This window comes from Sebastes fasciatus, chromosome 1 (genome assembly GCF_043250625.1).
Source record: "Sebastes fasciatus isolate fSebFas1 chromosome 1, fSebFas1.pri, whole genome shotgun sequence".
In the NCBI taxonomy this organism is placed as follows: Eukaryota; Metazoa; Chordata; class Actinopteri; order Perciformes; family Sebastidae; genus Sebastes; species Sebastes fasciatus.
In genome coordinates this window covers 11496165-11508216 of record NC_133795.1, presented here as the reverse complement: position 1 = coordinate 11508216, position 12052 = coordinate 11496165, and the positions used below count along the sequence as shown (strand labels likewise).

General features: G+C 38.5%; 2 protein-coding genes across 6 annotated transcripts in view; both read left to right on the top strand.

Annotated features, from left to right (window-relative positions):
• tacc1 (transforming, acidic coiled-coil containing protein 1) overlaps positions 1–2482 on the top strand; it is a 37497-nt gene extending 35015 nt beyond the window's left edge. For all 5 annotated transcript variants that reach the window (XM_074629217.1, XM_074629225.1, XM_074629208.1 and 2 more), the window contains one exon: positions 263–2482. In XM_074629217.1, coding sequence (XP_074485318.1) covers positions 263–328 — 66 coding nt within the window. In that variant the 3' untranslated portion in view covers positions 329–2482. The remainder of the gene's footprint in view (positions 1–262) is intronic.
• A 4055-nt stretch (positions 2483–6537) lies between these two features.
• Positions 6538–12052, top strand: part of loxl2a (lysyl oxidase-like 2a) — a 35243-nt gene continuing 29728 nt past the window's right edge. The window contains exons 1-2 of the mRNA XM_074629125.1: positions 6538–6698; positions 10303–10616. Coding sequence (XP_074485226.1) covers positions 10334–10616 — 283 coding nt within the window. The 5' untranslated portion in view covers positions 6538–6698; positions 10303–10333. The remainder of the gene's footprint in view (positions 6699–10302; positions 10617–12052) is intronic.

Below are 12052 nucleotides of genomic sequence, written 5' to 3'. Positions count from 1 at the left end.
GCTTTACATCCATGAAAACACTAGGGGGCAGTGTTTCATTTGCTAAAACTAGACTCACATTAAGTGTGATTAGTGATTAGTGTTAAGCACAGCGCGATGGACATGCCCAGTTTAAATGTTGTAGGTGTTCACATCGAGAAACATCTTCTCTGAGTACAGATTTGAAGACTTTTATTGTATCTGTGCAGAATTATGTTTCTGTCCCTGTGTTTTAGCTTTACCCCCAATTTCTAAATACTCTTCTTCTCTATGTCTTTCTCAGAATCAAGAGATCGAGGAGCTCACAAAGATCTGTGATGAGCTGATCGCCAAACTGGGAACAGACTAAGAGGCCTTTAATCAAACTCTCACTACAACATTGATGTAAATACTGTATCAAGCACACGTCAACCTTTTCTTTCTCCCTTCTCAAAAAAAATAAATTTGAAATCCAGAACGGTTGCTCTTTTCAGAATGAAATATGAAACCAGAGCAATAACTGTTCATAGTGTGAATCATGTCATGGCAGTTGAAGAAGCACAAAGTTATTAAGAGGTGTATTTTAATTATTCTGAAGGAGATTTATTGATCTTTGGTTAAGGATTTACAGTAAAGGTTCATTTTATTATTCATCAGTTTTTTACTGTTGATCCCCTTCTTTGAAATGTGTGCGCATTTGTTCTATTACAAAGAATTTTTGTTTTATACAGCATGTTTAACACAAAACTGTAGGAAATAACGTGGGAACTAAGGGAAAGACGATGCGGCCACACAGCACATACATCTTTAAGCACAGTGGAGTAACTGTGTTGATGATACAGTCTTCAGAAAGGACAAATCTCTCTATTGAGTGCCTAAACTGACCATGGTGTTTCCTGGCCTGTAGATATTTCTTGCTGCCATTTTTTTTGTCGCAGAGGTTTTAGTTGATCTACTTTCATCAGCAAATGAACTGTAAGTAATATTACTTATATAATATTTCTTAAGTTGCCTTTGAGTTTGTTTGTGTTTCACACGGTAACATATACCAGCCTGTTCTCATTCCCAGGGTGTCAAATATCGACGCTCTGTCACGGCTGTTGGCGTCCGATACCGCCGCACAAGGCACCCTTGAGCAGCGGTATGAGACAAACTAAGCTTTCCATTAACTGCAATGTAAACTCATCCGCGAAAACAATAAACGCACAGGGAAAGTCCTGTGGTGACGTAGTTTAAAGAGCGAAAGAGACACACAGGATGGGCAGGAGGGGAGGTGGATGGGTCCAACAAATACAAGGCTTTCATCCAGGAGACCGCTGTTCGTGTCCTGTGCGTTAAGTTTCACTTTCACTTTACAATCCGCTGTTTGTTCGTGTCCCGTGTTCACAATGTCGTCACATTTGCACTGTAAAAACGTATTAGTCTTAAGCCCAATCATGTTTTTTCCTAAACCTAACTAAGTGGTTTTGTTGCCTGAACCTAAGCGAGTTTTTTGTTTAATTCACAACATTAAGCACGAGTTTACTGCGATGGAAAAAGTGACGCCGAGGGGTCTGACAAAGCGTCAGTATGTGACGAGTTGGGATGAGAACGTGTTGCATATACAAAGTGTGATGAAGTCCTCAGTTATGCAGAGTTTGAAGTTAAACCACAGATTTTTGACATCATTTTATGCCTACCATAAATCTCTGGGATTGTTAAATATGAAGAGCACTTAAGAGAATCCTAAATTCTCTTCTATAATATCTTATTCATTTGATGATGGTTTGACGGTGATGGGTGGAGAGACTTTTAAGTAGTAAAAACTTTGCTCTTATTATACTGTAATATTAAACCATGTGCCATGTTTCATTTTCTCGCTCTGTGTTTGAATGCAGGAAAGTTAAAAACACATTATGTCATTGCCATATAGGTATTTTTGGACTGTATTCATATTTTATGTGACCCCAAATGTTGCTGGTGTGCCTTTATTTATTTTATTTTTTTTAAGTTTCTTTCTTTTCTCTAATTCTTTCCTTCATGCAGTTGTTTCCAAACTCTGTTGCCAAAGTGAACTGTATACAGCATTTAGATTTTATGATCAAAACATCCTGAACAACAGTGAGTTAAAATGGGTTTGCTGTTGAGGTGAAGGTCTGTGTTTTGGGTGAGAGAGTTCATCATATCTTCATTGCTAACATACATCAGCATTTTCTGCTCCGACTGAACCTGAAAGAGAGCACAAGTGTTTCAGGTATAAAGGACAGATTCTTCTGTGGACGCCTTGTTTCACGTCAGCACAATCAGTTGCCAAATGTTCCTTGTGAAATGACAGTTTCAGTGTGACTCTGTGTCCTATTGTTGTGGTGTTTTATTAGTCTGAAGGTGCTTTTCGATGCAAATCCATTGTTACAGTACAATATGTGTAAATTTTATACTTTATGAAAAGAATATTGTTCCTAATATTTGTAAAATTGAAGAATTAAGTACCCAGATTGTATGTTAACTGCTATATTTTGTGCATTCCTGAATAAATGGTAAAGATTTATATGCTTCTTTGCTTGCAGCACATAACAAATCAGAAACACATAACATTTTTGTTGTTCCTGAGTCCACTATCACGGCAGTGATAAACAGAAGCAGAAGCAAACTCGGCCTTTGTTTATCCCTACAGCGAAGACAGAAACCAAATTTCATCACTGTCTTCATGCCCTCGCAGTCAATGTCCTGTTGCTTTCTACTAACATGTCATTAGTGGCATTTTGTTTTGTGAGTCAAGAGGGTTCAGTTTCCTCCAGCGGTCAGATTCAACAATTATAACAATATAGTCATAAATCTATGGTCATGTGGTGTGGTCCACAACAGTGGCGTGTCAGTGGTTTTGCCCATTATTTAACCATTTCAATATTCATTCATGATGTCAAATTGTAATGAAAAATCACAAATAGGGTTAAATTTGTGACCTGTAAATGATAAAAATCATTACTAAGGTACTTCAGTCACTAACTTGGATCTCTACCAGCATTAGACTTGCAGTTATGTGTCTGATCTGCTTCAACATCCCTCTGTTCTGTTGCAACTTGACTACAAAGGCGACCACTTTCCTGCTCACCTGAGCTACAGCAGACCTGTATTGCATTTAAGATTGACAGAAGAATAAAAAAACATCCTCTTCTTTATCTTATATTGTTCATCTGTTTGTTTTGTTAATAGTTAACTATATAGTGAATCAGTTTAGCGAAGAACAGGCGACAACAGTTTAATGATGTTTAGTCAGACAAAACAAGTGGTCATCCTCATTAAATCACAATTGTGACACGTCTCTGTAGCCAAACCTGTTTGAAGCAGGGTAGTTTGCCAAATGTGGCCAACAGCTTTTATTGTTTTGCCTCTCAGTGCCACCAGATGCACTACACACTTATTTCTCCATGTAAAACGTTGCAGGAAGGAATCTAAATCCATTAGTAACAGACACAGCAGATTGAGACGAGAGGCAGTCATCTTGATGGAGGAGTGGAAATGTGTCACTTTTTAAAAACTAATTAGCAAAGAAAAAAATGCTGAATAAATCAACATTTTTCAAATTGAAATGGAGGAGGTGTAGAACCCTAGAAAAGCTACAGTCAGTAGTACAGTCGGTTGTAATTTGAATGATGTTAAAACATGTTCAAGCTAATTTTGGTAATTTCTTTTTGTTTGATGTCACTTGTGTCAGTAAATTCAAGACTTACCTGTTATTACATATGGCTCAAATGTTTATGTTCTTGAAGCTAAAGTAGGCGAGATTGAAGCAAACATGATTTAAAAAAAGTTATTTTTATAAAATGGTCGCTATATCCTGACAGTAGTGCATGAGACAGGTAACCTGAAAAAAATAATAATGTCCCTCTGTGTCCTCCGTTGACAGACCGGAAGAAAACAACCAAGCTGGAGCCTGCCGTCTCTGAGCAGCTGTCAATCACTCGCGACCCTCGATCAAACGGTCAAACTAGGCAGCGCTGATCAAATATGAGTCAATATTCTGTTACTCTAATGCCTATTTCTCGACTCAAATGTTCTCAGAATCATCTTGTAGTGTACTATTTAGCTGTAAAATGACAAAGTTTGTGACCCAGCAGATTTTTTTTAGAGCCTGAAAACAGAGCCATGAGGAGGTGCAGGAGTCTGTTTTTCTCTCAGAACACTTGAATTACAATATGCTGAAGGGTTATTATGGAATTTTTGCCAAATGATGCCAAAACATTGTTGCCTACTGAAGCTTTATTTACACATCAGACAACTTTGCTGGAACCTTCTCACCACATGGTGGTGTCCTTAAACACCACAGTACCACAGACACAGGGCGGGTCCTGATGGGACCCTAAATAGAGTTTATTCTGACAGATCAGTCAGGAGGTTTAGACAACGCAGTTAGTTAGCGTGTTACTTTATTGTTCAAACTGTGGAAATAGTTTTTTACTTCACCGCACAGCACTAAAAACAACACAAGATGACTGATGAAGACAGACATGAAGAACTCTGCTGTACTTAAACCAATCCCAGTTGACATTGGGCGAAGTCAGGGAACACCCTGGACAGGTCTTTGAGTCAATTTGAGTGTCAGCTGTGAGGACATTTTGGGATGTGGGGTCAGTTTTGGGTATCAAAGAGCGCATCCTCAACCTCTCTTTTGGAAAGTGCAAAAAGAACATTAAAGCATGTAAAAGTACTTTAATAAATAAGCAATGAACCTCTGTGGACACTTTTAAAAGAAACCTTAAGACATCTTTTTAGGTACCTCGTCTTTTATTGCCTTAGTTTTTAAGTCTTAATCATTGGTTTTCTTACTATTTCTATCTCTTGCCCCAATTTATTCTAGTGATTTTTATTTCAAACGAATCAGAATTAGTTTTATTCGCCAAGTTAATATATACCAGGAATTTGACTCAGGTTTTTATGTATCTCTCAAAATGTACTTGCACAGAAACTGAAATAACAGCTACAGGGACAACAGGGAGGGGAAGTGTGTGGAAGGGTATGTGTATGGGTGTGTGTGTATGTGTCTGTGCTCTTTCAATCTTGCTCTGTGAAGCACTTTGGGGCTGCATGAATAAAAGGTGCTATATAAATAAAGTTGAGTTAATAAATTAACATAATTCCACATAAGTCAATTATGTTAACTTTTGGATTTTTCAACACTTAAAAGAAATACAGTGTCAGTCCCTTTTTTATAGGCTGTGTAGCCATTAGATGTCAGTGTGACAAGTCTCATGCAGTGTGTTTTTGATTTATTTATCTATTTGTTCATTTGTTACCTCAGTACAGAAAATGAAGAAGGGCGCCCACCAGAATGTCTTTTTAAATTTATTTATTTATTTATTTTGAGGGCGACCAGTGCCCCCCAGAAGGTGGCGCCCTAGGCGACCGCCTATATGGCCTATGCCTTAAGCCAGCCCTGACTGTAAGAATTATAATTATAACAGCAGCATTGAATATCTTGGTGTTAGATAGACTTCTGAACTCTACATACCCATTTATGGAAAACTAACACTCCTCTTGAATACGTGTAATGTATGTTCTGGATTATACACTGCTTACAAAACCAGTGGAGACACTCCCACCTCCTACAGAAGAATGTTTAACCCTCAAACTTGACTTGTACTGAGAGCAGGTTGCAGATGGAGAATATGTCATTGTAGATAGATAGATAGATAGATAGATAGATAGATAGATAGATAGATAGTAACTTTATTGATCCCGAGGGAAATTCAAGTTTCCAGCATCACAGTTCCATAGTGCAAAACATGTTAGTAAAAAGGCAGTAAAAAAGTTAATAGTGCAAAGTACAAAGTACAAAAAAATATACCAGATATAAAAAATAAAGGAGATGAAGAAAACTGTTAAAACTGAATATAGTGCAGGGTAACAACTGTGATACAGGACTATTACAAAAATTAATATAGTGCAGAAGAGACTGTTAAAAATGAATATAGTGCAGGGTAACTCCAGTAGCTTACTCTATGAAAGTGCACTGTGTGCATTATTTGTACATTACATGTAGTCTTGCATGAGAAACAATAAGGCCAAACAATAATTGAAAGCTGCCTGTCAGTGAAAAGGTAGCCCAAGGATTGTCAAGTCAACTGGAAAAAAGCAAAATTACACAACTGAATAAAAAACCCTGTTAAAACTGAATGTTAGAGGGTTATTGACAGTGTATGACTGATTTATTTTAATATTTTATTTTTCATTGTTGTCATTTTAAGTCTTGCAAAATTAAATGTATTGTTTGTTTGTTGTTTTGTCTTTGCTTTTTCAATCTTGCTCTGTGAAGCACTTTGGGCTGCATGAATAAAAAGGTGCTATATAAATAAAGTTGAGTTAATAAAATAAAAAAAATTCCACAGAAGTCAATTATTAACTTTTGGATTTTTCAACACTAAACAGATGCAGATTAAGGCTGTGTTGAGCCAGAAGATGTCAGTGTGACAGGTCTCATGGTCTCATGCAGTGTGTTTTTGTAACCCTGGTGATTGGGCCTGGAGGGGGCGTGTCCAGGATGCTGAGGCGGCCTCTGATTGGCTGCTCAGTTCAGCGTGGTAACTTGGTGGGACGGATTTGAGAGTTGAGGAGAGTTGAGCAGCAAACAGCAGCCAGGAGAAAGAAGAGCACTAAGACAAAGACCCGCTGCTTTCACATCTCCATCCTCCTCCAACAGGCTGGAAAACCTCAAAGTCTGCGTCTTGGGGGAGTGTTTGCTGCTTGTTCTTCAGTCTGTCAAAGTAAGTGTTTCCTCTCTGTACGACTTAAACCATAAAAAATGTGGTAAATTAGGCATTTTTCTCCTTTTAAAACTAATTGAATTGTGTTTTCCATCCTATTTTTGTGTTCAATTTAGCTTTAAGTGCCCCAGCTGCCAAAAGTTAGCTTAGACATGAACATGTCCTGAATATAATCTAATAATGCTAAAGGAATTAGCACCCCTATGCTATCTATGCATTATATCTAGTACTGAAGAAGCTGCATTCAGGGTCTGAAATTAAGCTTTCTCCTCATCTGCCACTGTGGCAGGTCACTGAACATTTCTACCGGCCACTCATGTTTTCTGTCTGCTACTTCTGAAATCTAGGTAGAACACTTTAAAATAGTAAACAGTGAGTCAGTGGTACCAGACTGTAGAATTATGGAATATATCATGTAACCTTAATGCATGACTATATTCTGTAACACTTCATTTTACAGGTCTGCAAATTTCATGGTAATTAGGTGATTAATTAGCAAGTAACCTATTTGAAATTTCTGTGGAATTACTGCCAAATTATCCCCAAAAATTTACCTCAAAATGTATCGAAAATGACTTTATTATAAACATCATTTAATAATTATATGCTAAAATAGTTGTTAATGGTTAAAGTAGGGCCCTTAGGCTTGAGAAGTCTATAAGAAAAAAAATTAAGACATTTCAAAGAAGTTATTTGCTAATTATTATCTATTTATCAGCAGACATGGGAATAAAGCATACAAATTAACTTTGTATTCTTTTTCCTGGAAATGTATTAAATTAATTACCAGTTATTGAGAAATAGCGGAATAAAACTATTAAATAATGTTTATAATAAAGTAGTTTTCAATAAATTGAGGTAAATATTGGCAGTAATTCTAAAGAAATTTCAAATAGGTTACTGTCTAATTATCACCTAATTACAGTGAAATTTGCGGACCTGTAATATGAAGTGTTACCATATATTTAATTTAGGCTTTAGAATTTCCTTTTTTAAATAATATTTCTTAATATAAGGAGAACCTGTCTGCCATGGTGGCAGGTGACCTGAACTTTTTACCTGCCACAGCCAACATTTACCCTGTTGTTTGGCAGGTGGCATGGGCTAATTTCATTCCCTGGCTGCAGGACTCTTCTGACTCTCGATGAGGTCTTTCTTTTATCACTCACTGTACAGTAAATATTGGGGATCTGTGCTGGCCAGGGCTTAACAGGCACTTGATGGTTGATTTGTGCTTTTCTGAACTGAACAATGGACACAATACAAGAGCACTGGCTTTGACTGAGAAAGCAATAAATTCAGCATGTGTAATTTTGCGTTTTTTCCAGTTGACTTGACAATCCTTGGCTACCTTTTCACTGACAGGCAGCTTTCAATTATTGTTTGGCCTTTATTGTTCTCATGCAAGACTACATGTAATGTACAAATAATCCACACAGTGCACTTTCATAGACTAAGCTACTGGAGTTACCCTGCACTATATTCATTTTTAACAGTCTCTTCTGCACTATATTCACTTTCTTAATAGTCGTGTATCACAGTTGTTACCCTGCACTATATTCAGTTTTAACAGTTTTCTTCATCTCCTTTATTTATTATATCTGGTATATTTTTTTGTACTTTGCACAACTAACTTTTTTACTGCCTTTTTACAAACATGTTTTGCACTATGGAACTGTGATGCTGGAAACTTGAATTTCCCTCGGGATCAATAAAGTTACTATCTATCTATCTATCTATCTATCTATCTATCTATCTATCTATCTATCTATCTATCTATCTATCTATCTATCTATATATCTATCTATCTATCTATCTATCTATCTATCTATCTATCTATCTACAATGACATATTCTCCATCTGCAACCTGCTCTCAGTACAAGTCAAGTTTGAGGGTTAAACATTCTTCTGTAGGAGGTGGGAGTGTCTCCACTGGTTTTGTAAGCAGTGTATAATCCAGAACATACATAACCCATATTCAGGAGGAGTGTTAGTTTTCCATGAATGGGTATGTGGAGTTCAGAAGTGCACTCTGATGGACTACTTTGAAACGTAGTATTGTTTATTCAGTCATTCTTGAACCTGCAGTAGGCAGAATATTTTTGGCGTCATCGTGCAAAAATTCCATAATTACCTTTCAGCATATTGTAATTCAAGTGTTCTGAGAGATAACTAAACTTCTGCTCCTCCGTATGGCTCTGTTTTCAGGCTTTAAAAAATCTACCCCGTGACGGGAGACAGGTCATTTCAGAGAGAGAGAGCGTTCCTATTGGCTGTTCATTCAACAGAGGCAGCTGTCAATCACTCTATAACTCCAATCAAACGGTCAAACTAGTATAGTATTTCCTCAACTGATCTCAACATGACTGCCGGGTCACAAACTTTTTCATTTTGCTGCTAAACAGTACACTACAAGATGTTTCTGAAAACAGAAATAGGCATTACAGTAACAGAATATTGATTCATATTTGATCAGCGCTACCTAGTTTGACCGTTTGATCTGAGTTTGTGAGTGATTGATAGCTGCTCAGAGACGGCAAGGCTCCAGCTCGGCTCTGATTGGTTGTTTTCCCTCCGGTCTGTGAAATCTCGCAGATGTCATTAGGAGCACCGGAGGACACTGGAGGACACAGAGGCACATGATTTTTTTCAGATTATAGTGACCGTTTTATAAAAATAACTTTTTTTAATCATATTTGCTCCACTTCTACCCACTGTAGCTTTAACTGCTGTGAGAAGAGACGCACTGAAGGCCAAATTAAAGTAGCTCCTTCCTCCTGCTGAGCTCTCATGATAAGATAAACCAGATGTTACAGATGATCACAAGTGACGTCTCATGCAGTCTCACAATTTATTGACTGTGTACTGTGTCCTTTCAAACATGTGTGCTCTGTAGTTTGTTTGGCTGTTGCTATGACGTCAACTTGGAAGGCACCCCCCGTCCTCCCCTTAAATGCACTAAAGACGTGGAGGTCTCCTTACTTTCACTGTCTTACTTCCCTCCCTTTCCTCCAGGAGAATTTCTCCCTGGGGGCTTCTGGTCCCTCCGTTTACACTTTCATGGTTTGCCATGAAATATCAGGGTGGAGTCAACTTTCCCTCTGAACCTCAGTCATGCTGCCTCCAGGCACAGATCAGAAGATAGATGTGAGGGGCAGCACCGCTGGAGAACACATTTGCTCTCCATTAGGCTGTCAGAAAGACGGAGAGAGGAATCCATGTCTCAGCAACATACTGTCGTTCTCACCCAAACCTTTCCGCATTCTCCCTCTTCTCTCTCTTATTGGCAGTCACTGTTTGCTTAATATATTGTAAAACTGTGGTGAATTCTGTTAGTGATTCACAATCTTATACTTGTTATGGCATAGAGGCCAGTGAGAGGTCTCTGGGAGCCAAACTGCACAAGACTGCTCAAATTATGGATAAAACTACCACATGCCACAAATTACTGTCTGCCTCTGCAACGTTCAGCCCTCGATTTAACTCTTTGGAATTGGAAAATGTTACTTTTAAAGTCCGTCTCATTTAGAAATATTCAAAATGAGTATTTCAGTACAGCTTCTATTACCGACGCTTACAGTCATTTGTTTTATCTCCCCCTAGATCACCGTCTTTTCCTCCCTCCTCCTGCATCATGCTGCGCCCAGCTGCCATCCCCTGTCTCTTGTCCACCTTGCTGTGCATGTTGGCGCTGTGCAGCGCCCAGTCAGAATCCAGCCCCCCTGTAATCCAGCTACGTCTAGCCGGGGAGAAGCGGAAACACTACGAGGGCCGGGTGGAAGTTTTCTACAATGGAGAATGGGGGACGGTGTGCGATGATGACTTCTCCATATCCGCTGCACAAGTGGTGTGCAGAGAGCTCGGCTTCATTAATGCCGAGACCTGGTCGCCCTCGGCCAAGTACGGAAGAGGAGAAGGTAAGAAAACTAGCATATTAGAAGTGTCTGTTGGTTTCCCGGATTTGATCTGAACATTGTATTATATAATCTAAACCAAAATCCTGCTATCCAGCTGTCTGAACTGAGGTGAGGGCCAACCGCACACATGCAAAGGCAGTATATCTCCTCATACAGTTTCATATGTTCCATGGAAATCCTTGAGTGAGGTACACGTTTCCTCCTGTCTGACTGCTAATACCCTCAGGCGCTGGTTTCCCCATTAGAGGAGAACTGAGACACGGCAATCACCTCTGAGCATGGCAGGGGGGGACTGGAAACACTGGGTGTGTAAACCAGACGTAATCTCATCTCCTCTCACTTTGTCGTGCATGAATTCCTCCATCACTGTAAAAAACAGTGATGAGATTCCCAACTCTGTAAGTGTGCTGTGCCGCTGGTGGTAAATGTCAGTTGGTAGCTGTTAATTAACTGTGTGTCCCTTGTTAAACGCACATGTTTTCCCACTGGGTTGGGCCACATCCAGCCAGCCACTTCAAAAAAGTGAAGTAATTAAATTTGTTACTTGCTTCCCAAAGAGCCACAGTCATTATAACCATTTCAAGAATAACATATATGAAGTGATACCCCCCCATTGCATGTAATGTTGCACGCATATAATATTTTACGAGAAGCATTTAACGAGCAGTTTGATGTATATGCCTGCACTGGCTGTGCACACAGACAACTGTTTGCCCTGCATTTTAGCAATGGCTTAGGTAGTATATAAAGATGTATGGGTAAGGGTACGCTAAAAGACACTTGTGTCACTTTGAATTAGGGGTGTCCTCGACCAAAGAAATTCTTTGACGAATAACACTCATATGATTTTTGTCGATTAATCGATTAGTTGATTTAATCGACAGATCTGTAAAAAAAGTTTCTCCACACAGAATCACACAAAAGCACTTTAAATCTTGTGTTTACCAGAGATGTGTTCATAAGTTTCTTGGAAAAATTCGGCATGAAAAAAGCATAAAAAACGACTAATCAACTAAGAAATCTTACTTTGATTGTTGTAAAGTTGTAGTTCTTTTTAATAACAGGAGGGACGTGAAGTTTATTTTTAACATAAAATATGTGTAGAAAAAGCATTTTGTCATTTAGCAATAAATTACCAAACATTTTTTAGGTAATGATGAGGGGAGTTCCTCTTTTCCTTGCAAACAGATGTTAAATCTGTAATAGAGTCATTTTGAAAGGAGAGTATTTGAGGTCGAGACAGGCTGTGTGCATGTGAGTGAATGGAAACTACTTTTATCTGTGTTTTCTTGTTGGTCGAGACACATGGCTATAAAAGTGATCAAGAGCATTTTACATTTCCCATCATGATGACTTATACACAGTGAGAGAGAAACCACTAAATGTTTTTAATTGAAGACACAACTACATAACAAGTCCAAGGTCATCCCTTTTGG